The sequence below is a fragment of the Oculina patagonica genome, chromosome 12 (assembly GCF_052425735.1).
Source record: "Oculina patagonica isolate OP01 chromosome 12, crgOcupat, whole genome shotgun sequence".
Classification (NCBI taxonomy): domain Eukaryota; kingdom Metazoa; phylum Cnidaria; class Anthozoa; order Scleractinia; family Oculinidae; genus Oculina; species Oculina patagonica.
This window is the reverse complement of record NC_135769.1, coordinates 30,086,320-30,111,541: the sequence shown is the minus strand read 5'-3', so window position 1 is coordinate 30,111,541 and position 25,222 is coordinate 30,086,320. Positions and strand designations below refer to the sequence as shown.

Below are 25,222 nucleotides of genomic sequence, written 5' to 3'. Positions count from 1 at the left end.
TGTATCTTTGCATCTAAGCAACAGTCATACAATATTTCTTTCAAAAGCACGACGGGGGGGATAGAAGTGGTGGACATTGGTATTGAATATTTGAAAAGAAAAGGCACGCTGGGTTTTCCTTGAAAAGAAATCTTAAAAAATCATTTCGAATATTGGAATTATTTTCTGTTGACCAAGGCAAAATGGAACACGTCCCGGGTGGGCTTGAACCACCAACCTTTTGGTTAATAACCGAACCCGCTAACCAATTGCGCCACGGAGACGTACTAAAGGGGAGTCCTGTTCTATTTATAAGTCGTGTTCTATTTGTGTGTGAGAAATATCATTATGTTAATGAAACTTGACTATGAAATTTTACGAAGAACAGTAACGCGGAAAGGGGCAGTTAGCTCTATATAGTAAGTGGCTTGACCGTAAGACGAGACAGGACAGGTGTTAGCTTACCAGATAATGAAATAAGTCACAGATTAAGGCCCTCATAAAAAGAAAGTTGTTAAGTTTGGCCTGTTGGTCTAGTGGCATGATTCTCGCTTAGGGTGCGAGAGGTCCCGGGTTCGACTCCCGGACAGGCCCAGAGATTTGTTTTGGGAACTAGGGAATTTATGGCGGACACAACTTTTTTGCAAAAACGTAGAATAGCCACTTTTTTAACTGAAAGAACAATGTTTTCAGTAACGCAAAATGTCGCGTAATTTGGGATTTTTGGTTAATAGACGTCATACGCTGGTGAACAGACACCAATGCTATATTCCCGCATTTTTTTCTTTTTTCTCGGCCTTAATAAATGGTCGCAATCAGTTGGTCAAATGTTTGTAAAAAAAGACATGAAAACAATATCAATTTTCTCCAGATTTATACAAGGAAAAAATAAACCCATACTTTTTTAAATCGACACCTCGAAATAAGTTCCGGTGAGCCTTCCCGAATTAACGAAGGCTTCCTTGATTGGTAGGAGTGTGCCAGGCACCCATCATGAAGTACTTCAATATACCAATATTTTTGTGAACAAGAGGTCATGAGTTCAAATCAGGTCTGTGCCTTTGAGTAAATCCTTCTTTTAATCTTCATAATTAATTCATAACTGCACATTCTTTTTTATGTGTACAAAAATTGTATTTATAAAATAACTCCAAAAATGACCTTATATGACACCGACGACAACGACGACGACGACGATGATGATGACGACGATGATGATGATGATGATGATGATGATGATGATGATGATGATGATGATGATGATGATGATGATGATCATGATCATGATGATGATGATTTCTACTCTGCTGGTTCGGTTGAGACTTTTTATATTTTTATCGCATCCTTTCTGATTAAATTCACAGCTCGCGCTCAATGGTGTAATCTTGATTTCGAACAAGCTTGGTTGAATAAAGTTGAATTTGGATAAATTCTCCTGTTTAATCGTCCTTTAGTAGTCTGGAGAACATCACTTGAATACACTAAATGAGTTTCATTGGTTTCTGTAAGAGATTTACGGCGTTTAGGTCGGAAGTCAAGTATTTCACCGCAAAACCGAAAAGGTTGTTACGTGTACCATCACGTGTGTAAAGCTTTCGCGTACATACACTTTGTTGTTTCCAAATATGGTACTTGGCAAAACTGAATATTCAAACGCTGTGAACGCGCGTTACACGTTTCAACCCTTATTGATTTCTGGAATAACACAACATGACAATTTTATAACGGAGGGAGGCGTGGGGTTTAAATAAGTATTAAAAGAGGCTTCTTTTCTTTCTATCTTCTGTAAGATAATGGCTTGATTTTCGTATTAATTCCAAATGAATATTTCTATCTATTCAGTAGTTATTGTACAGTGCAATCACAGAAGTAAAGGATAAAAAGGGATAATTTAAATAACATCCACAAAGCAAGCTGCGTATTGCCCCATGGGATGGATATGGCAAATAGTTTAAAAAAGGAGTTTTAAAACCCTGAGCGTTTATGAAGGTGCGGTATTTTTCGGCCACCTATATTGCCTTATTCTTGTTATTCTTGCTATAAAAAATAATATTATAAATATCATGATCATTTTTTGTCGATCAAAGCAAAACGAAACGTCCCCGGGTGGGCTTGAACCACCAACCTTTCGGTTAACAGCCGAACGCGCTAACCGATTGCGCCACGGAGACAAACTTGAAGGGTAATTGTATGAAAAGTGTGGATACTTTATTTAAACAGTGATGGTCAAGCCCAGTAGGTTCTGATAGCAAGATCCGTGGTATGAAACTGAAGATTCACTGAGCCGCTGCTTAAGTCCTTGCGTGTAGTTATCCACCATTTCCCATGTTTATTTCCAAGAGTTCAAAAAGGGCAGATCAAAACATGCCTGGGGAAGAAACTAACAACCTTACTCCTCTTCACTGGAACCAAAAATGTTCTTCATCGCTGGCTTTAGATACAAATCAGGGGGAACACCAGTAACAGTTTTAAATCAATATTTTGAATTGCAGTCACAATCTTCCTTGTTTGTGAAGTTTCTCTCCCCTCCTTGATTACACCTTTTAAAGGAATTACAAAAAAAGGGAAGCCTCGAGCCAAGCGGCCCATACTGTCGGAACTGATCCCGGTTTCTGTAGCATTAAGCAGCTAGGAATATTTCTATTTCCCCCTGAATGGGATGCTAGTCCATCGCAGGGTACCCCCCCCCCCCCCCCCCCAGCATTATGTCGCCGGTACCCATTTATACACCTGGGTGGAGAGAGGCACTATGAGAGTAAAATGTCTTGCCCAAGAACACAACACAATGACCCCGGCCAGGGCTCGAACCCGGATCGCTTGATTCGGAGTCCGGTGCACTAACCATTAGGCCACCGCGCCTCCCAAAGGAATTACAAAGTAGCTACGTAATTACTTTACAACTCGTAGAAGCATCTTAATCTGGCCGCCGAAGGGATACCAAAATTTAGACGTATTTAATGTTGGTCTAGCTTGTAAAATTCATGTGAACTGTAGCATAGCTATAGAGCTAAAAATAACGGGGTCATAAGCGGAATGGGACACCTCCGATTCCGCCGAGCTTATGTCACCGACTTCAATTCTGATTTTTTGATGTTCACAATGTCGTAAATATAGATTACTTCATAGAAAGTGCGCCGTACGGATTTATATTCACGAGTTCCAAAGTTTTGCAACGCGTGAATATAAATCCGTACAAAGCGCTTTCTATGCTGTAATTTGTTTATTATATATATATATAACGAGAATTCAACCATTGAACTCTTTATGCCGATTTTTCCAGTTTATAACCTTTGACAGACAACAACTGCAGTTAACGGTGCTTTACAAGCGAATTCGCTATTTCAATAATATACATGTAAAAAAGAAAAAATTACTGGCGACAAACTCTCCTAGACAAAAACTTTGTTTAAATAAACACACTGCATTACATTTACGTTAAAAACTTCGTTTCGTATCGCATCGAGGAAACTTCGCCACAAGCGAATAAACTACTGGCGAATCAACTGGCGAATTGTGAACAAATTGTGACAACACAAGGAGTCGGTTAATTAATCAATAATTACGACGTAAATCCAGATTAAAAATACAATCTACTTAACCATGTCGATCACAAAAGTGCCTGATTATTCTTAGAAAGTCCGCGGATGTGTTCACGTTGTAAGTTCCGATGAAAGTCTTGTCTTCGCTTTCACTTGTAGTTGACACTTCGCCTTCGCCTGTCTTCACTTCGCCTTTGAAGAATGAATTTCATCACTGCTGTATTCTTTAGGTTTTGCTTAGCGTGTTTCTGTTGGCTTGCATTTCCATTAAGTTCTTAAAAGGCAACCTTCTGTAAAGGAAGAAAACGTGTAACCATGTTTTCAAAACATAAACTGCCGTCGAGAGCAAACTTGCCGCTCGCTTTCTCAACCTCGTTGGAAACCATTTGAATTCTCGCGCTGTGATTGGTTGAGTCGTACTACCCTAGATGCTGGGTGAGTGGACCCTAGATGATGGGTGAGTGGACACCAGCGTATAAGAAGGGAGACAGACAGGATACTACAAGCTACCGCCCCGTCACTTCCCTTACCGCAGTCGACAAAATATTCGAACAGTTGCTTTGCAACCAGGTGACATGCCATTATGATAAAACTCTGTACAACAGAATGACAGCGTACAGGAAAAAACACAGCTGCGAAACAACACTGCTTGCGCTGATAGAAGATTGGAAATTGGCCGCTGATACAAAGCAACTTGTTTATATTCTATCTACAGATATGAGCAAGGCCTTTGACAGCTTGAGCCATTCCTTGACGATAAAGAAGCTGGAGGCTTACGGCTTTGGAAGACGTTCACTTGAACTAATGCGATCATTCTTTGAGAACAGACATAACAGAGTAAAATTGGGCGAAATCACGAGTGACTGGATAAAGATGAAACGTGGATGCCCTCAAGGATCATCCTTCGGACCCTTACTTTGGAACATGTTTCAAAATGATATGTCATCACATGTAAAGGACGCAAACTTAACTATGTACGCTGACGACCACCAAATGTACGTTAAGGGAACGGACCACGAAACAGTTGGACGCAGTTTGAAAATTCATGGTAGCCAAGCCCTGGCTTGGTACTCAAAGAACTATTTAAAAGCAAATCCAGACAAGTTCCAGTCGCTAAATATCAATCCAAGAAAACTCGATAAGGACAAGAGCGACACAGTCCTCAGCATCGATGACATAGACATTACAAAAACAGAACAAATCAAGCTACTGGGAGTTCACATCGACGATAATCTTGAGTTCACCGAGCATATCCGTGTGCTATGCATTAACGCCAGCCAGAAAGTCGGAGTACTTTCTCGTCTTCGCAATTTAATACCTTGCAAGGCTAAGCTATTACTGTATAAGACGTTCATTTTACCTCACCTAACATACTGCCATCTAACATGGCAGTTTTGTAAGTCATCGGACAAAAGGAAACTTGAGAGAATTCAGGAACGCGCATTAAGAGTTATATTCAGATCCCACGCCGAAACCTATAACGAACTCTTGGGACGGGCAGATTTACCCACACTATGTAATAGGCGTTTACAAGATACAGCAACGCTTATGTACAAGGTCAAGAACGGGCTTGCGCCAGACAACGTCTCTGCCCTTTTTGTCCGCAAAGACACTACACACTCGCTTAGAAACAGTGATTTTGTCTTACCGCGTTTTGATACTAAACGCTACGGGAAACATTGTATCAGATATCTTGGACCACTTCTATGGTCAAAATTAAGCAAAGACCTGGAAAACTCGCCGACTGTGGCTGCATTCAAAACTAAAATTAGAAAACTCAATCTATCGGACTACGTGGACAACAATAGTAACTGTTGCAAACTCTGTTGCGCTTAAGACATTTTAAGACATTGTAAATATTAGGGGTTTTTTTTAGTTTTTAGTTAAGTATTTTAAATATTTTTAGCTTAGCATTATTAATAGTATTTTAGGTATTTTAATTGTGTCCCCAATTAGTCCATAAGGGCTAAACACACAGACACGGTAATAAAGTTTTTATCTTATCTTATCTTATGCTGATTGGTTATATTTTTCACATGTGAAGAAAGCTATACGCGAAGGTCATTGGACTTATCGCTTTTTTCAAATGTCAAATATAGCAAATAAAGAATTCTATTTGCAAGGTTTATTGCTTAGAATTCTCGCTATATATATAATAATAAATGCTATTACGAACCCGATTACAACTCCGCGACTCCGGCACTCCGTCCTTTTGCGTTACAGTGTTTGATTCAACAGGCTATGTTTCATGTAATAAGTGAGGGGGGAGAATTAGGGGCATTCTAAGTCAAACTTTACTGTTGACTCTAACTGGGTCGTTTAAAATAAATAAAACATGAACCATCTGTCAATTACGCCGCGCCTGTGCTGTATTCATAATCATTTTGTCATCATTTGAGATTCAGACTTGAAATACCAGCCTAAATTTTCCACAAAAACAGCTTATAATCACGAGTCGTCGAGTTGTGTGTATCTAAGCTTTTTTTACAGAAACTTTCTTTGCTTGAAACCCGTATTACAGACAGTTTCTTTTGTCTTTATCCAACTTTGCGTGCATGCGATCATTGTAAAAGATCTAGAACTGACAAATGTTAAAATTGTGTCATGTAAGTAACAACGGTATAAGAGATTCATATCTTTTCGAAGTTTCAGGAATAAATATCTTAGTCACGATCAAAACGAAAAAATGAAATTACTGTTAAAACACCTTTTTAGGGGCCTTGTACTTGACTTGCTACATACAATATCAAAAGCTAAACTTATCAGCTAGATATCAAATGCATTCCGTGCAAAACTCTAAGCTTTACAATCAACAGCACGGACCTATCAGCGAGATTAAAGAGCTTCAGTTATCAGATTGCATCACGTTATTGTAGATCCCCTGCAGTTATTCATTTCAATTTCAATATGAATCTAGAGCTGTTTTTTACGCGTATTTCAGTTCACAGTTTTCACACTGAAATTACGCTTAAAACTAGATTCATGATATAAAAAGTTTTAAGGAAAACCAATCTTTTTTCTCCACACTCCTGATCCTCCTTTCTGCTTTCTTTTTTTGTTTATAATTTTGTTTTGTTTTTTGTTTGTGTTTCTTTTTTTGTTTTGGAATCCCGATTTGTTGAACCTCCCAGGGAAACGAAAAAATCGAGGGTAAAATTGCAGAGTTCGACTAAGAGAGGGAAATGACTTTTGGTTCGAGTTATCGAGCGGTTTGAGAAATCGCGATTTCACTGTTGTTTCATTAGCTACACACCACCACACTTCGCCGGTTTTAATTTCAAATTTAAATCTTAATAAATGAAGTATATGACAATCGATACTATGAAGATACCGTCAGTTGCATGGTCAGTACTCATCATGGTAAAAACACATGATCTGAGTGGGCATCAAACATTGCACTATTCGTCATCAAATATTTTTTGTTTTTACTACAGAGTTGGCGTCGTTTTATCGAGTTGTCAGGAGTTCCCTTGACAAATAAACTTCTTGTTTGTGCTTTCGTCCGTTTATTGCAAACAGTTAGCAATTTGATAAAACGATACCACCGCGAAATGGTTCGGGTAGTGGTTTTCCAAACTTCAAATTTTTGATGAATCATTGATACCCACTCGGACCATTTTTTTTTTCCCATGTGTTCACGCTTAGATGCAGCCGACGGTGCAACGACTTCAGAGACAAATGTCTCACCGCTCCACCGTTTAAGTGCAATCAATATTTGTGAATATCAAACAGAAAGAAACCGCCATAATTTATATCTGAGCTTTTCAATGAAAGTGACTCGACTTAACTGATAACAACTGATCATTGGACGAAGACTTGCGTGCGGTTTATATAATTGTTATCAAGACTTCTTGACGTCACTTAATTGCACTGAAGTACTCCGGAAAAGAAAGTGGATTCAATATTGCTCGATCGTGAAAAGCTCTTTAGATGTTTTATTATGAGCAGCTGCTAGTCTGCACGAAAGAAAGATATAAAAGTCAACACTCAATGTCTTTTGAAAACAGTGAGTGAACATTGAGGAACTGAGAGCTAATTAATGATTGAAGCAAAGATGCTCAACCACACCTATGGAGCTATTGAGAACGCGAGCCTGGACAAACTTAAAGGATGTTGCAGACAGTTGGATACGTTTTTCAGTAGTGCGGACAGTGACATTATTTTGCTGACAGATACAATCGTTTGTGTGCTTAATTCTGTGTTCAGCTTCGTCGCCGTGTTTGCTAACATTCTCATCTTGTACGCGCTGTACAAAGCTTCCGCGCTGCATTCTCCATCGAAAGCTCTGTTGTGCAGTCTTGCTTTGTCAGATCTGGGTGTTGGCGCTATTGTACAACCGCTATTTGTAGCTTACAGATGGGCACAAATCAACGGGAACCTTCCAGAGCTCTGCACTGCAGGAATTATATCTCACATCGAAGGAAGCCATTTGTCAGCTGTTTCGTTCCTAACCATGACAGCCATCAGCATTGACAGGCTTCTCTCGTTGGTTCTACGCGCCCAATATCAATCTGTTGTAACACTGAGAAGGGTTCTTGTTGTGCTGGCGGGAATCTGGATTTTTGCCGGCTTGTGGGCTTCAACCTGGATAAGAAATCAGAACAACTACACCGTAGTAAGCATTATTTATATCCCGCTTTGCTTTTCCATAACGTTTCTCGCTTACTTGAAAATCTATTTCTGTCTTCGCAAGCAAGCATGCAAAATGGGAAGGCATGTCAACCCACTGAAATGCATCAGGAATACACACAATATTAATTTCTCGCGATATAAGAAATCTGTTGTTAGCATGTTTTATTTATTTTGTGCGTTTGTTGTCTCCTTTCTGCCCTACTTGTGTCATAAAATTGCTGTAGCCATTTCCGGTTGGAGCACCTCGACCTCTGTTTTGTTTAGTTTTGGTTTAACCATGGTCTACATGAACAGTTCACTGAATCCGTTAATTTACTGTTGGAGGATATCAGAGCTGAAACAAATTGTTGTTCACGTCTTATTTCACTTTCGTGAGCATTCCCCGGTGAAAGAGGTCAAATTTATTTCCTCCCGAGGCCAGGTGAAAATTTTGTCGTATACACCTCACTAGAAAATGTTTGTTAATTTTAAGTGAATACCTTTTAAAGATGCGCTCTGTTACTTCTTTAATTAACTTAAAGACAAAAATAACTAATGTCTAATTGTAAAATAGATTCTATATGTCATGCAAAGTTTACCGAAAGACAATCAGAAATGCTTTCAATTAAGTTAGTGTACTTTTTGTTCTCTTTTTTTTTGTAATTCCAAACTGATATCTTCGATTTTCTTTTAACCTTAATAACAAGTTAAATTCTAAATATTTTCTTTTATAAGTTATTCGGTGCACTCGAAGAAATCGTAGGTTTCTGCATTGTTAACTTTCAGCCATATTTTAACAAGTGAATTTATGGAAAATAAACGCATGTTTTGGCTTTTGAACATCCCATTTTTCTCTCGGAAAAAAATTGTTTCCAACTTGGTGAGTTGTGTATGCAAATATGCTTTTGACATTGAAAGCCGGAACTATGGGATATTACCTTGCCGCAAGTGTCTGCTCTGTGTGATGCCATTTCCCAATTGCTTACATTTGTATATAAACTGCGAATTAAAGAAAAAGATAAAATAGAAATCAGTGCACTCGGCTGGCAACTACATTTAATAAATGGAAGAAAGCATAGTTTTAACTTCCTATAGATGCTATAATTGACTGCTATTCAATAAATGTTATATTGGACTCTTTTTGAAACCCGACAATACATTATTCATAAAACTGTAAAAATGAAATAAAGACACGTTATCTGTAGGATGTTACACGGGTAAGTGCTTTTAAAGCAAATAAAGAAACTTCAAACGCTCTTTCTGGTTTGTAATTTAATTTCAATTTAGCATTGTCAGAGTCACATGCATTTTGTATCGATATCAAACACAATTGCCGGCGCTTTCGCTTCTATTTGGCATTGTTTGCTATCTGTTATCAACACCGGTCAATATATGAAGACATACAGTAATATCAACCAGGCAACAAAAACATGACCAATATCCTACGACAGTGAACATATTATAGACTGCAAAACAATGCGTCAGCGAAACAGTTTGTCATCAAAGACTTTGGGTCAATTTAACCTATTTTTCAGCCTAGCTACCAGAATAAATGAATAAAAAAGAAAAGTTCAAATAGTTAAAAGGACTGGCGCATGTATTAAAACCCGAAACAACGATAAGAAACCACAAAACGAGCGAAACCGCCGAAACGTAACGGCGATTCTGTACAACGTCGTAACGGCCTACAAGGAAAACCTATTACCATTTTCACAGCTGACCTGAGCGTTATTCACGCTAACCGACGGTGCAGTTCAGACTAACCGGAGTTCAAGTCTGAGGTCTTCACTTTGCTTGCACTCCAGTTAGCCCGAATGGCACTCAGGAAAGCCTGAATAACGCTATCCAGGTTAGCGTGTTTACGAACGAACAAGCGAAACGGGTTTCGCTTGTTTTGGCCGTTTTAGTTGTTTTAATAGATCTTAAAAAAGAAACATTCCCATGATGATTTTCTTTATGAAACAAAGATAAGAAAACCTCTGATTTAGAAAGTACCAATCAGAGCAAACAACGCTATTGACTTCCGCCTCGAGTCTGTCAATCAGTGACTCGAAATTCTTACTTCCGTTCACCCCAGTTATAAGGCACATGCAGCCAAATCACAGATTTTAAAACGGGGCCGAAATACTGGAAATCCTGTGTCCCCAGAGCCCTTCGTTTCCTCGTGCCAAGGCCCTGCCGGCAAAGAGAAACGAAAAGGGCTACGGGACGAGAATGGACCTCCTACTGACAGATCGCATATTTCAAATTCCAAATGGCCACTACAAAACAAAACTGAAAGGCGCGTTAGCAGAAGACATTATCTTTTATTAATTTGTCCTCGAATTTGACGTGAGGGGCCCTGTTGATATGTGTGACGTTTTCCCACGTAAAGTATCAATTACAATGCTTGTACGACACACCTTGTCAAACCACTTTCATTTCTGACTGGAAAACGCTTGAAATTGAAAATAGATAGCGACGCTTTAATTAATTTTTGTCTTTTAATTTAAAGAGTGCGAGAACTGTGTCAACAATTGACTTTATTGAAAGACGTTACTGTCAGATGTTCCTTTATGAAATAATATTTCCAGCTGTGGATTCAAACTTCACATAAAGGCTCATATTCTAAAATGAACTGTAAGAACACTTATATTTTTGAAAATGCATGTTATTGATGTAGATAGCAAGAAATAACGTTTGCATAGGTTTACACAAGCCGATATTTTTCATTTTATCAGTCCTTACAAGTAGCATGTTGGCAAGAGACCGATAGTGTAAAAAATCATATTGCTTGCTTTCACTAAATGATGTAATAAACGATTTTAACAGGACCCGTAGAAGCTCGCTAGTAAATAAGTAATTTATAACTTAAAACCAAGACCGCTGTATTTTGATATCGTACCTTGTAATACCGTATGTTCATTATTGAGCTTTGATGCTTAAATGTTAACCTCCAAATATTAAAAATTATGCACTCATTATCAAAACGCAAACGACGGAGAGAGACAGAGATAAATCTAAGATAGGGCCGCACACAAATAATCGCAAACTTTAACTGTCCACATTGACATTTATTATTAAATAGGATAGTGTTCTTCGTGGGTTCAATTTTTAATTTCGTTCAATATCCTAGAGACTGTTCGGAAACAATGCTTCGAGAACTAGTCTAACCTATCACGACAAAAACCATGGGGAGAACTAAGAAAATAAAGGTTTTTATCCCTTTGAAATTCTTACAGCATTGTCAACGGGGTAGGCTCAGATATCCTTTTATCCAAATAATATCATGAAAGCTGCTTTACGCGGAAAGCTGCACTTTAAGCGCATTTTAGCTTAAGATTTTTCTGTTCTCGGTAGAGTTTTAGGTGTTAAATGCTAAAAGTTGTGTGGTTGCTTTCAGTTTAAACTTTGTCACCAAATATATCACCACAGAGTGTTACTCGAAACGCCAATATTAGAGAGAACTTTATTACTGGACCGGAAAAACTGTTTTGAATATTAAACAGTGCATTTAGTTTTAGTATTTTTACAGTTTATGGGCCTTAGCGGGAAATATTCCTACCCTATTTTTCGTTGCCGTCTTTAAGTGATTCGTAGTATAAATGGTGGTTTTCGCAGAACAGAAAATCCTCATTACGTGCTGTTTAACTTCAGGTATTCTCCAACAGTAGATCACCGGGTTGAGTGAACTGTTTGCGTAAACGAAAGTCAAACCAAAACTGAACAAAACTGACATGGATGTACGCCATCCCAAAATTCCAACTAAAATCTTATGAGAAAGATACGGTAAATAAGACAATATAAATACACAAAACAAGTAGAACATGCTTATAACTGATTTCCTGTAGCGAATTTGCGATGGAGAAGCTTCAACTTTTTTTCAGAGTTTCGACGCATGTCGGAGGCTGCGCGCGAGTTAGAGTTCCCAACAGAATGAGTTGTCGCCGTAAACAAATGTATATTTTAACATATGAGAAAAGAGTTATCAGGAAACAGATTGGAATTAAAAGAATGCTGATCAAGCTATAAAGTCGTTGGTTTATGATCCATAACGAAGCCCATAAGCCGCCTAAAAGCCATATTGTAAGAAGAATAAAAACAACGCGTCTGAGAGTAACGATGCTCTGATAGCGAGTACGCAGCAGTAAGGCGAGAAGCCGGTCAATGCTGATGGCTGTCATGGTAAGGAACGAAACGGCGGATAAATGGCTTCCTTCAATGTGAGACATAATTCCTTCAGTGCAGAGATTTGGAAGATTCCCGTTGATTTGTGCCCATCTGTAAGTTACAAAAAGCGGCTGTACAATGGCGCCTACACCCAGATCTGACAGAGCAAGACTGCACAACAAAGCTTTGGATGGAGAATGCAGCGAGGAAGCTTTGTACAGCGCGAACAAGATAAGTATGTTAGCGAACACAGCGATGACACCGAACAACACGTTCATTGCACAGACGACCGTGTCCGAGACAGAAATTACATCTTTTATCGCATCTTTGAAGAAGACATCTAGTTGTTCACACGAAGTTTGGTCTGATTCCAAGCTGGAGTTCAATGGAAAGCTGTTATTATAGACAAGAAGCATCTTTTTTTGTCAAAGGTTTTTGTTCTCGTTGTGTTCTTCAAAATCACTTTGATATATTGCGATATCCAAGAAGTCGTATAAATATCAAAAAAGAAAAATGCTACCAAGAAAGTCTATACGCTAGCGCATCAGGTTGGAATATCGCCAAATACAATTGTTCGGGTGTCCGGATGGTATTACACAACGATTCTAGTTTTGTGATTGGCTAACGAAGCAATGTATTAAGTGTCATTTGGGACTGCAGGCGCTGCGGAAAAACAAAGCTACATTCACGAATGAAATTACACATCTCTGTCATAAATGCTGTGAGATGCTAGAAAAAATACAAGTAGTAAATAGAAAGAAACAAATGTTGACATAATATTTAATTGCAAATTCGCATCAAAGTGTGAAGGGGGTATTGAGGGAAATGATTGCTCAATAAACCAGCTGTTTTACTGCGTGTTGTGTCCAATAGATAACCGCTTTTTGGAACATATACGGTCGAATAGTTACGTAACCCTGCACTAGTTTAAATTTTTGAACACTATGCACATTTATATTACAAGTTCTATAGCTACCTCAACAGTTCTATAAATGTATACCTATGTAATGCTAAGTGTGTAAATATCAATAAAGGAAAAAATTAAAAAAAAAAAAAAAAAAAACAGTTCTATAAATCGTGTTTCTGTTATATTCTTCTGTTTTTGCTTTGGGTATCATCTGAAACTGATAATTGAGATTCCATAAGCCCCATCCAGACGCTAAAATTTATCAATTTAAACTTAGAAAAAAATGCTCATATCTGGGGTTTATCGAGTAATTGTAATTAAATGTAGCGCTCTCCTTTCTTTTCTTCGTCTTCATCTTCATCTTCATCTTCCCTTTATTTTTTTCGAGTTTTTCAGTTAATGCAAAATTTATCATGCTATATTTTTTCAGAAAGACTTACTTTGAGGTACAGATTAGTTATTATTTTAGAAAACCTTTCTGGATTAAGCCACTATTCGATGTTTGTTTACACGCGAAACACAAAAATAAAGAAGAAGAAAAGATTCATTCTCACCTCCCCCAGTTCACTACTGACATCCAGACAGAAGATGACCCCTCTGTGTTTTTGCTTAAGTTTTAAAGGGAAAAATAATCGATAGGAATTGACTATTGCTTATTTATTGTCAAAAACCATTAAATGGCTTTCTTCTTGTATCCTCATGGCATTATAGTTGGAAGCAACTATGCATATGATGGCCTAGTGTCTGAAAAGTTTACAGTTGTTTTCAGTTTTTTATTAATGACTTGCATCATTCAACGATGTGTAAGTCATATTTTTATTTTGGGCATATCATTTATTGACAGAATATTAATTTAAATTTTAACACGCAGTGTCTCAATTGTTTACTGTTGTTTCCAGGTTTTATCTAGAGACTGTGTGGCATTTATTTATTTACAGATCAAATTTCTATTTTAAGCGTATCATCTATGTACGTAGTTTTAATAGAAGCTCTATCGTACAGCAAGCAGCAGTCCTGGGATTGAAAAACAACATTTCTATTTTGCCAAGGAAACGATATTAATTTCTCTCAAACAAAATTTACAGGAGGCTTGTAAAGCCTCCCAGGGTCGTGCAAAGTCTTTTTTTATGTTTTCTATATTTCTTTTTTTTAACGTTTTGTTAGACACCGACACTGCCATATTTCAAAGCGCAAAGTATAACAATACAATCATCAAAAATAGGTCTCTAAGGGTGACATGAGTCTAATGCCGTATGGCATAGTGATACAGATTGCGCGGTTTTCGTAAGCCGGTTAAAATTGGTTAGAGGTTTGTGTTCGGGAGTTTAATAGCCTGCGTAGCTGGCGGTATTTTTGGGTTTTAACGCGTGTCCAAGCAAGCGGCGAAGCCGCGACAACGAGCGGCGCAGCCGCGAGTGGCTTGGGGAGGGGGAGTTGAAATACCGCCTGCCCGGATGGGCTGCTTTTTTGAGAAGCCCGTACGCTGGCGTACGGACCATTCTGATTGGATCAGAATGCTTAGCTCGTCAATCAAATGTTTTGGTAATCTCCCTAGGGAGCGCTCCATAGGAACGGCGGCAGTTCTTTGCCTCGAACAAAGGAAATCAAACATGGCACATCAAGCTTTATCGTGGGCCTTATCGAGTTTGAATATGTTACGCGAAGATGGAGAAATTGTTTGAAGCAAGAGCAACAAGCGGCCGAAAACGATTTGTTTCGTGAAAGAGTGTGATGGCCATTTTGTTAACCGCATTGCAGTTGATTTAATTTAGTGCGACTCCTGGTGCGACTCATGATCAGATTAAAGTTAAAGCGAAATTTTGGCATTACGCTTTGGTCTTATTGTATTGTCAAGAAAATCTATGACGTACCTTTGCTCGTTTTGACAATTTGGAAGCAGTATTCAACAAGATAAACTGTTTGTTTTTTCCTAAATGTGACCAGATTGGAAGCGGTTATTTTAGCCGAACTTGTTGCGTGACATAGCTTTGAAAAGCACATTTCCTTCCGATATACTGAAGCGCTCTTGACTAAGCCTAGTTAGTTTCGAATGATGAACTATTTTGTTCGCTGGATTTTGTTGAATGAAGAGTCCGATTTGTAGAACTTTGTCGACTGCCGGTATGAAACGGAGTTTTCCGTGGACGTGACTGTCAAAATAGATCGCCTGGATTATTCAAAGCCACAGAACCTGTCAACAGGTTGTCAAAATGTAAATAAGGGGCGGAAGCCAAAAAAGCAGCCCATCCGGGCAGGCGGTATTTCAACTTCCCCTCCCCAAGCCACTCGCGGCTGCGCCGCTCGTTGTCGCGGCTTCGCCGCTTGCTTGGACACGCGTTAAAACCCAAAAATACCGCCAGCTACGCAGGCTAGGAGTTTAATTTAAAATGCTTATAGCAAGCTAGGGGCATCGTGGATGATTATGGATGAAAACGAAACAGTCATAAATGTTATATGCTTCACCAAATTTAAAGTATGAACAGGAGTTGATGTTACTTCTTCCGTATTGTCCGTAAAAGCAGAAACGATTAAACATTTGGACAAGATTGCGTGACGATTTACAAAAAGCATGTTCATTACAACAAGGGTTGAAGAACTTCACATCGTTTTCTTTCAGATTTTTCACCATTTTGATGATGACTCTTGAAACAGATTTTGCAATAAAAGCACTTGAAATAGTGACTGTTACTCCATTGTACTGTAAGCACTTAGTGACAGATTTTCCTAAAAACGGGTGTAAATGCTCACGTCAATATAATGATGACCTTTTGAACGCTGGAAACTAGGCAATTATTATCGAGCTACCATACACAGGAGCGAAGACTGTATATCATGATGTACAAATTTCGCGAATCATCACTTCCATATCAATGTAACCATTTTATGATTTTTCTAGCTGTAAGAAGAACTTAAGATCTCTGAGAGTCGTAAAAGCATGAAATTCGATTTCAGTGTATGGCAAAGGCCGGGACAGTGTAATACTGCAAAGCGGCCAAACAAACGCATTTTGATTTAGTCGCGTAACTTGATTTACATTTATCCATGTACATCTTTTATTTTTGAAGGTTTTTGTTTACACTGTAAAGAAAAAAATGGTCAAAATTCGAATGACTTAAATACAACAAGCAGCTATTTCAAAAAGAAACAGTGTTTCGTTTCCTGACTGCGGAAGGGTGAGAATAGTGTAACACTTAAGGAGAGGTGGGTTTGGGGTTTACTTTAATTTGGAGAAGGTCCTAGTGTATGTTAAATTTGCCGAATTTATGCACGAGTGCAGAATGAAAAGAAGAACTTCATATTCAGTAGTAACTTTTAAAAATTCTCATTTTACACCTACTGTCGATTTTATGTAAAGGAGACATAAACTACGTCCTGCTGCAGTTTGGCTTTCAAGAGTTCAAGTAACACATAAATATTTCTCTTTATAGAAATAGCATATGTCTTTATCTCCAAATTAAGTTAAGTGAAGGAAGCTTGCCTTTATCGTTATTACTCATCCAGTGGAAATTAAAATGATTTTTTTATTTCTGCAGAACACTTTTTTGCTTAAAAATGGCACCCGATAGCATAACTTTGGATGTTACATGAATGGAAAAATAACTTACAGAAAATATTGAGCGCTCTTCAAAATACATTCTTCCCAAGAAAGAAAGAATAAATATATTCCTATCAATGTGGGGAAACATGAAACCACAAGAGTAAAATGCAAGATCAGAGTAATGCAATTAATTTAAATGGTTTATTTTATGAAACAAACAATCCTAAAATAAATCAGTTCCATAAATAAAGTGTTTTGTGACTACTGATCTCTGATAAAATGCAAAACAACACTTTAATCGAAGGTGAAATTATTACCTTTTGACAAAAAGCTTGAGGTATATACTTCTCTGAGTTGATCACATTCTCAAATCAAATAAATGCCAAATTCATACAAACCAAAACCCTGGTCGACAAGAACAGAGATAAGCACACTGTTTCAAAGCCATTTCTTCAAAATGAAATGCCTGTTGTCACTTTACAAAGACACGTAAACAACCAAAGCAAATTAATGTAAAAAGCTACCATACACAGATTTTTAACAAGGATTTTTAATTAAGCAAAATTCAAGTTTAAAGAAAGTTATATGTTATATATAGTCGTACCAGGATTGCATTTTGCTCGATCCGCGCTGCACGCTCTCCCGGCAAATATAAAATTATCAAATAAGACACAGCCAAGTTGCTTCTGTTGTCAGTGTAACAGCCTTGCATTGGTAACACTGATAATAACGATTTGCATTTTTGGCGATACTGTGGAGTTTCGATCAGACCGCGATGGCTTTGAATAATCCAAATAATGTTTATATCATTAATTTAATCTCAGAAATCTGCACCAGCAGTTGCAACGGTAGTTAATATTGAGCGTTACATCAACTAAGGAGACGAATTTAGTTCGACACGGCAGTTGCACACCTTGCTATACGATACTGTCCATACAAAATTTAAACTTTGAGCAGAACTTATCAACTTTCCGTGCAGACTCGAATGTTTTTGCGACGCCGACGTGACACTGATCACGCAAGTCCGGGTACATCCACGCGAGAACCCACGCAATTTTGCGTGTATTCGCGCTGTTTGTGACGTCGAAGATGCCGTGAAATTTTCCTGTACAAATAGAATAGGGCAATCTCCCACATTTATACATTCCTCTGTTACATGAAGTGAAATTAACTTTGTAAGTCACCTGCAAATATGCACTTCTCTTTGTAGCGCACTTAAGCTCTACCGTGCGAGCAAACACGAGATACGCCAAGTCATCCCGGTTTTCTTTGCGCTTGTAAACACTGGTTGGTGGAAATTTACTTCCGTTTCAGAATAATATTAAACGCTCCGAGAGCTTTCTCTAGTTTTCTTACAATACATCGCTTTAGTCAAACTTAAAACCATTGCAGTCGTTAGATATTTCTGTTTGCAACGAATCTAAATTTTTTTGGTCATGCTGAGGAATATATTTCCGATATTTGATGACTGTTTTTACGAAATTAATTGCCATCGGTCATACGTATTTACTTTGTGGTTACGACCGTTCTTGTGATTGGATAGCAGCCCCCCGTGCGAGCAAACACGACAAGTCATCCCTATTTTGTTTGCGCTTGCAAACACTGATTGGTGAAAATTTACTTCCGTTTCAGAAAATCGCTAGAATGTTTACTTAACAATTAAACGCTACGAGAGCTTTCTCTAGTTTTCTTACAATACATCGCTTTAATCAAACTTTAAACCATTGCAGTCGTCAGATATTTCTGTTTGCAACGATTCTCAATATTTTTTTTATCATGCTGAGAATATCTTTCCGATATTTGAAGAACATGTTTTTACGAAATTAATTGCCTTCAGTCAAACATATTTACTTTGTGGTTACGACCGTTCTTCTGATTGGATAGTAGCCCTCACTGTGTAAATAGTTCACATCGAAGCCAAAATAATACCGTATCGTTTCTGAGGAAACGAAACAAAAACCGAGGTAAAGTTTTCTATTTTTTAAAACAAAATAAATATTTGGTCGCATTGTGTAAATAAACGCGAGTTGCCGTCGAAATATTTTTTCTCAAAGACGTCTTGCTTTTTAAGCAAGACGAAAACACAAGTGCTTAACTGAACTGAAAACGAAGATTTATTTTAACAAAAAGCTTACAAATGTCTTAACTGGAAAATTATTTCGTCCTGTTCAAGTGTTGAATAATCGTGCTTTGAGAAAGAACTTTTAATTATGCGTGGGAACACGTGTCGCTGATTGGCTGTTTTTAATTGAAACTAATCGTGCGTGTCCGTACGGAGTCCGTTCTTGCAGCTGATCATTGTTTTCTACATTACAGCGAACGATTATCGATCCCGAACCATTCCCTTGGGATTGCTAACAGCTTTTTGTTTCGTTTCCTCAGAAACGATACGGTATTATTTTGGCTTCGATGTGAACTATTTACACAGTGGGGGCTACTATCCAATCAGAAGAACGGTCGTAACCACAAAGTAAATACGTTTGACCGATGGCAATTAATTTCGTAAAAACATGTTCTTCAAATATCGGAAAGATATTCCTCAGCATGATAAAAAAATATTGAGATTCGTTGCAAACAGAAATATCTGGCGACTGCAATGGTTTTAAGTTTGATAAAAGCGATGTATTGTAAGAAAACTAGAGAAAGCTCTCGTAGCGTTTAATTGTTAAGTAAACATTCTAGCGATTTTCTGAAACGGAAGTAAATTTTCACCAATCAGTGTTTGAAAGCGCAAACAAAAACGGGATGACTTGTCGTGTTTGCTCGCACGGGTGGCTGCTATCCAATCACAAGAACGGTCGTAACCACAAAGTAAATACGTATGACCGATGGCAATTAATTTCGTAAAAACATGTTCTTTAAATATCGGAAATATAATATTATTCCTCAGCATGACCAAAAATATTGAGATTCGTTGCAAACAGAAACATCTAACGACTGAAATTGTTTTAAGTTTGATTAAAGCGATGTATTGTAAGAAAACTAGAGAAAGCTCTCGTAGCGTTTAATATTATTCTGAAACGGAAGTAAATTTCCACCAACCAGTGTTTGCAAGCGCAAAGAAAAACGGGATGACTCGAGTTTGCTCGCACGGTAGAGCTTAAGTGCACTACAAAGAGAAGTGCATATTTACAGGCGAGTTACAAAGTTAATTTCACTTCATGTAACAGAGGAATGTATAAATGTGGGAAATTGCCCTATTCTATTTGTACAAGAAAATTCACGGCATCGTCGACGTCACAAACAGCGCGAATACACGCAAAATTGCGTGGGTTCTCGCGTGGATGTACCCGGAATTGCGTGATCAGTGTCACGTGCGTCGCAAAAACATTCGAGTCTGCACGGAAAGTTGAGAACGAAAAAGAAGACAGTCAAGTTCTGTTCAAAGTTTAAATTTTGTATGGACAGTATCGTATAGCAAGGTGTGCAACTGCCGTGTCGAACTAAATTCGTCTCCTTAGTTGATGTAACGCTCAACATTAACTACCGTTGCAACTGCTGGAGCAGATTTCTGAGATTAAATTATTGATATAAACATTATTTGGATTATTCAAAGCCATCGCGGTCTGATCGAAACTCCACAGTATCGCCAAAAATGCAAATCGTTATTATCAGTGTTACACTGACAACAGAAGCAACTTGGCTGTGTCTTATTAGCTCTTATTCTGTGGAGATAATTTTATATTTGCCGGGAGAGCGTGCAGCGCGGATCGACCAAAATACAATCCTGGTATGACTATATATAACATATAACATAAAACTTTCTTTAAACTTGAATTTTGCTTAATTAAAAATCCCGGTTAAAAATCTGTGTATGGTAGCTTTTTTACATTAATTTGCCCTTGTTGTTTACGTGTCTTTGTAAAGTGACAACAGTTGATTTTGAAGAAATGGCTTCGAAACAGTGTGCTTATCTCTGTTCTTGTCGACCGGGGTTATGGTTTGTCTTGAATTTGGCATTTATTTGATTTGAGCATGTGATCAACTCAGAGAAGTATATACCTCAAGCTTTTTGTCAAAAGGTAATAATTTAATCTAGGATTAAAGTGTTGTTTTGCATTTTATCAGAGATCAGTAGTCACAAAACACTTTATTTATGGGACTGATTTGTTTTAGGATTGTTTGTTTTAAAAAATAAACCATTCCCGACATTGATAGGAATATATTTAAATATTTTCTGTAAGTTATTTTTCCATTCATGTAACATTCAAAGTTATGCTATCAGGTGCCATTTTTAAGTAAAAAGTGTTCTGCAGAAATAAAAACAATCATTTTAATTTTCACTGGATGAGTAAAAACGATAAAGACAAGCTTCTTTCACTTAACTTAATTTGGAGAGAAAGACACATGCTATTTCTATAAAGAGAAATATTTGTGTGTTACTTGAACTCTTGAAAGCCAAACTGCATCAGGACGTAGTTTATGTCTCCTTTACATAAAATGGACAGTAGGTGTTAAACTGAATATGAAGTTCTTCTTTTCATTCTTCACTCGTGCATAAATTCGGCAAATTCAACATACACTAGGACCTTCTCCAAATTAAAGTAAACCACAAACCCATCTCTCCTTAGTGTTACACTATTCTCACCCTTCCGCAATCTGGAAACGAAACACTATTTCTTTTCGAAATAGCTGCTTGTTTCATATAACAAAGAGTCTAATGCGCATGCGCAAAGCGCACGCAAGCATTAGACTCAAAAATTAAACATTGCACGATTCTTTTGATCAATACCTACCCGTGCTTTTATGACTTAACATTAATTAAACATTCAAACAGATAGATTTTTTCCAAGTGGAAAAATAATTTTTGGTAATTTTAAAGAAGCCATCTGCCGATAAGCAGAAGAAAACATCTGTATGGGTGTCCGCTTCACTAAATAAGACGAACTGAACTTCAATAACATTTAAGAACGATTTTTCATATTTTTAGAACTTCTGATTTAAAATATATTTACTGGGCGTACAGAAGCGTTTACTAACACGGATGTTGCGTACGAAGAAAAATTGCAAATAGCTATTTTCCCATTAACTTTGCCTTGAATAGAGTTCTGGCTTTCAACATTGTTTGAGTCAAAGCAAACACATGATTTGGCAAAACGCGATTACCCGCTGTTACCATCGATTACAAGTCTTTTCCCTCTTGCTACCAGCATAGTTACATTTAAGAGGTTTCAATAGAATTTTTTAAGTAGTTTCTGGTTTGAGCTGGGTAACCGACTGTTTGAAGGAGTCTTTATTCAATTTAATACTACAGGTAGTCGACTTCTCTGAGCAGAGTAGCCGCTTTTCGTCCCCCGTAGTCGATGCTTATTGAAAAAACTGCTGTTTACTTTTCTTTCGTTTTCTTTCTTTTTTCGGACTTGCCACTTGTTTCATACTTTTTTATGCTTGCCATTGGTTACGTCTTTTTCGCGCTTCCACTGGTTACATGTGTCTTCGCGCTTGCCTCTGATCACGTGTTTTCCCACACCTACCACTGGTTACATGTCCTCTGCCTTTGCCACTGAGTACATGCTTTCCTGCCAGCATTTGCCATTGGTTCAATACAAGTTTTCCCACACTTGCCACAGGTTACATGTTTTCCGGCGCTTACCACTGGTTGCATGTTTTCCCGCGCTTGATACTGGTTGCATATTTTCCCACCCTTGCTACTGGTTGCATATTTTTCCGCGCTTGCCACTGGTTGCATGTTTTCCCACGCTTGCTACTGGTTGCATATTTTCCGCGCTTGCTAATGGTTGCATATTTCTCCGCGCTTGCCACTGGTTGCATGTTTTCCCGCGCTTGCTACTGGTTGCATGTTTTCCCGCGCTTGTCACTGGTTGCATGTTTTTCCGCGCTTGCCACTGGTTGCATGTTTTCCCGCGCTTGCCACTGGTTGCATGTTTTCCCGCGCTTGTCACTGGTTACATGTTTTCCCACGCTTGCCACTAGTTGCATATTTTTCCGCGCTTGTCACTGGTTGCATGTTTTTCCGCGCTTGCTACTGGTTGCATTTTTCACCGCGCTTGCCACTGGTTGCATGTTTTCCCGCGCTTGCTACTGGTTGCATGTTTTCCCGCGCTTGTCACTGGTTGCATGTTTTTCCGCGCTTGCCACTGGTTGCATGTTTTCCCGCGCTTGCCACTGGTTGCATGTTTTCCCGCGCTTGTCACTGGTTGCATGTTTTTCCGCGCTTGCCACTGGTTGCATGTTTTCCCGCGCTTGTCACTGGTTGCATGTTTTTCCGCGCTTTCCACTGGTTGCATATTTTCCCGCGCTTGTCACTGGTTGCATATTTTTCCGCGCTTGTCACTGGTTGCATGTTTTTCCGCGCTTGCCACTGGTTGCATGTTTTTCCGCGCTTGCTACTGGTTGCATATTTTTCCGCGCTTGCCACTGGTTGCATATTTTTCCGCGCTTGCCACTGGTTGCATATTTTTCCGCGCTTGCCACTGGTTGCATGTTTTCCCGCGCTTGGTACTGGTTGCATATTTTTCCGCACTTGCCACTGGTTGCATGTTTTCCCGCGCTTGGTACTGGTTGCATTTTTTTTTCCGCGCTTGCCACTGGTTGCATGTTTTTCCGCGCTTGCCACTGGCTGCATATTTTCCCGCGCTTGCCACTGGTTGCATATTTTCCGCGCTTGCTACTGGTTGCATGTTTTCCCGCGCTTGGTACTGGTTGCATATTTTTCCGCGCTTGCCACTGGTTGCATATTTTTCCGCGCTTGCCACGCTCGCTATTTATTGGTTGCATGTTTTAGGGCGATTGCCACTGGTTGCATGTTTTCCCGCGCTTGGCACTGGTTGCACGTTTTCCCGCGCTTGCTACTGGTTGCATGTTTCCTACGCTTACCACTGGTTACATGTTTTCCCGCGCTTTCCACTGGTTGCATATTTTGCATATTTTGCTAATGTTTGCCACTAGTCTGGTTAAATGCTTTTCGCGTGCGCTTGACACAAGTGACACGATTCCTCGCTCTTGCCGAGACACGCACACGCGAAAGGAAGCTTGGAAAATTCGAAAGTTATCAAAGCAAGTTAGAGCTTGCCTTCAATGTCATTTTATAAAATTAATCAATAAAAAGCTTGTTTACATTTATTTTAAGTTGCACTCGGTACACTGGCCCACACTTTCGGAGCTTATCCCAGTTCTCATATGTTTTGGTCCTTGATGTTTTCGTAAGACTTCTTTTCGCGCTCGAAAGCGATCGACTGTCACGTCCAGCGTTATACTACGCCTACCAAAACCTAGGACCGTGAAGTCTCAAAAACTTCTGCATCCATTTAGTTTTACGCGAGGACATTATCCAATCCGCCATCGTGGTCCACGTTCAACAAGAAATCAAAACTAATTATTTTATGTCGTTGAACGGTTAAATAAAGTACCAAGATTTATAACACGCGTGCAGAACGATTTCCTTTTATTCTTTCTATTTTTGCCATGTGCTGTGACTAGCGGGACAAATTGCTACGGGTTACATGTCAATCGCTACTTACAATGTTTTTAGGGTGCGTGTTATTTGGGAAAATCCAAATCCGGATTCTTGCATCCATAAACAGATTTTGCAGTTCTTTACCTATATCCGAAAATGGATTAATATCGGATCAATGATCTGAAGAATCCACACTCCGAGTGGATACATCAGATCATATCTAAATCCGGATTTTTAGGATTCGTGATCCGTGCGTTTCTTTGGGATAGGATTCGAAAAGAGTACATTGGCCCATTGGCGGTCTTTGCTGTGAAAATACAGGTTCGCTCTTTGTAAACACTGTCATACGGTAAGTTTTTAGGCCCTTATTTCGATCAAAATACGAACAATAATTCACGATAAAAGGAAACTGTTGCTTGATCAGTATGAAATGTCATTTTAAACTGGATGCCGGCTTTCTAGAACAGCCACCGTGTGCCTACGGAAGTTGTATCCTTTTGAAATTGTCAGGAGTTAAGTTTGTATTGATCATTTCGCAAACATTCCTCGCTCTCAGATGCGTACTCGCCACATTGTGCTCGAGGCTAAAGAAGAACTATTTCGACGGGTGATTTTTGTGAAAGATTTTGTATACTGAAATGATTTAAGCTAAGATACATACGACGGAAAATAAATTTGTGCTGATATTTTATGTTCTGTACGAAATGTGTTTACGGGGTTGCCATGGCAAAAATTCCATTTTCGGATTCTTCGTTTCTTTGGGTGCAAAGTATTCGTGCAATCTGAGATCAATGATCCAATTTTGGATTTTCCCAAAGATCGAAACGCACGCTTAGTCGCCAGCGTTACATTGCAAGTTACTAGAAAAATGCATCTGATGCATATCACCCGACCGATACAAATCAGTTTCGTGACGTTCTCTTTGCTTGATACACAACGAATTTTGCCAATCTTGGAATACATGTATCCAGCAACCCATGCCTCTTCTTGAAAACATATAAAAACTTGACTGAAAAACTCTTTCGTGTATCATGTTTAAACACGTTAATTTAGCTCCCTCCCATAGTTTCGTATTATAGGCT

At 38.6% G+C, this 25,222-nt stretch overlaps 1 protein-coding gene, 2 non-coding genes and 1 pseudogene across 3 annotated transcripts; 2 read left to right on the top strand and 2 right to left on the bottom strand.

Annotated features, from left to right (window-relative positions):
- The first annotated feature begins 501 nt into the window (after nucleotides 1-501).
- Nucleotides 502-573, top strand: Trnap-agg (transfer RNA proline (anticodon AGG)). The gene has a single exon. It is a non-coding gene; the product is annotated as a tRNA-Pro (tRNA).
- A 1,503-nt stretch (nucleotides 574-2,076) lies between these two features.
- Trnan-guu (transfer RNA asparagine (anticodon GUU)) lies at nucleotides 2,077-2,150 on the bottom strand. The gene has a single exon. It is a non-coding gene; the product is annotated as a tRNA-Asn (tRNA).
- Nucleotides 2,151-7,438: 5,288 nt separating this feature from the next.
- LOC144633068 (melanocyte-stimulating hormone receptor-like) lies at nucleotides 7,439-9,376 on the top strand. The gene has a single exon (XM_078491840.1). It carries the CDS (start codon nucleotides 7,558-7,560, stop codon nucleotides 8,599-8,601), a length of 1,044 nt encoding a protein of 347 aa, XP_078347966.1. The 5' UTR covers nucleotides 7,439-7,557; the 3' UTR covers nucleotides 8,602-9,376.
- A 1,799-nt stretch (nucleotides 9,377-11,175) lies between these two features.
- On the bottom strand, nucleotides 11,176-12,864 carry LOC144633359 (adrenocorticotropic hormone receptor-like; annotated as a pseudogene).
- Nucleotides 12,865-25,222: the final 12,358 nt, after the last annotated feature.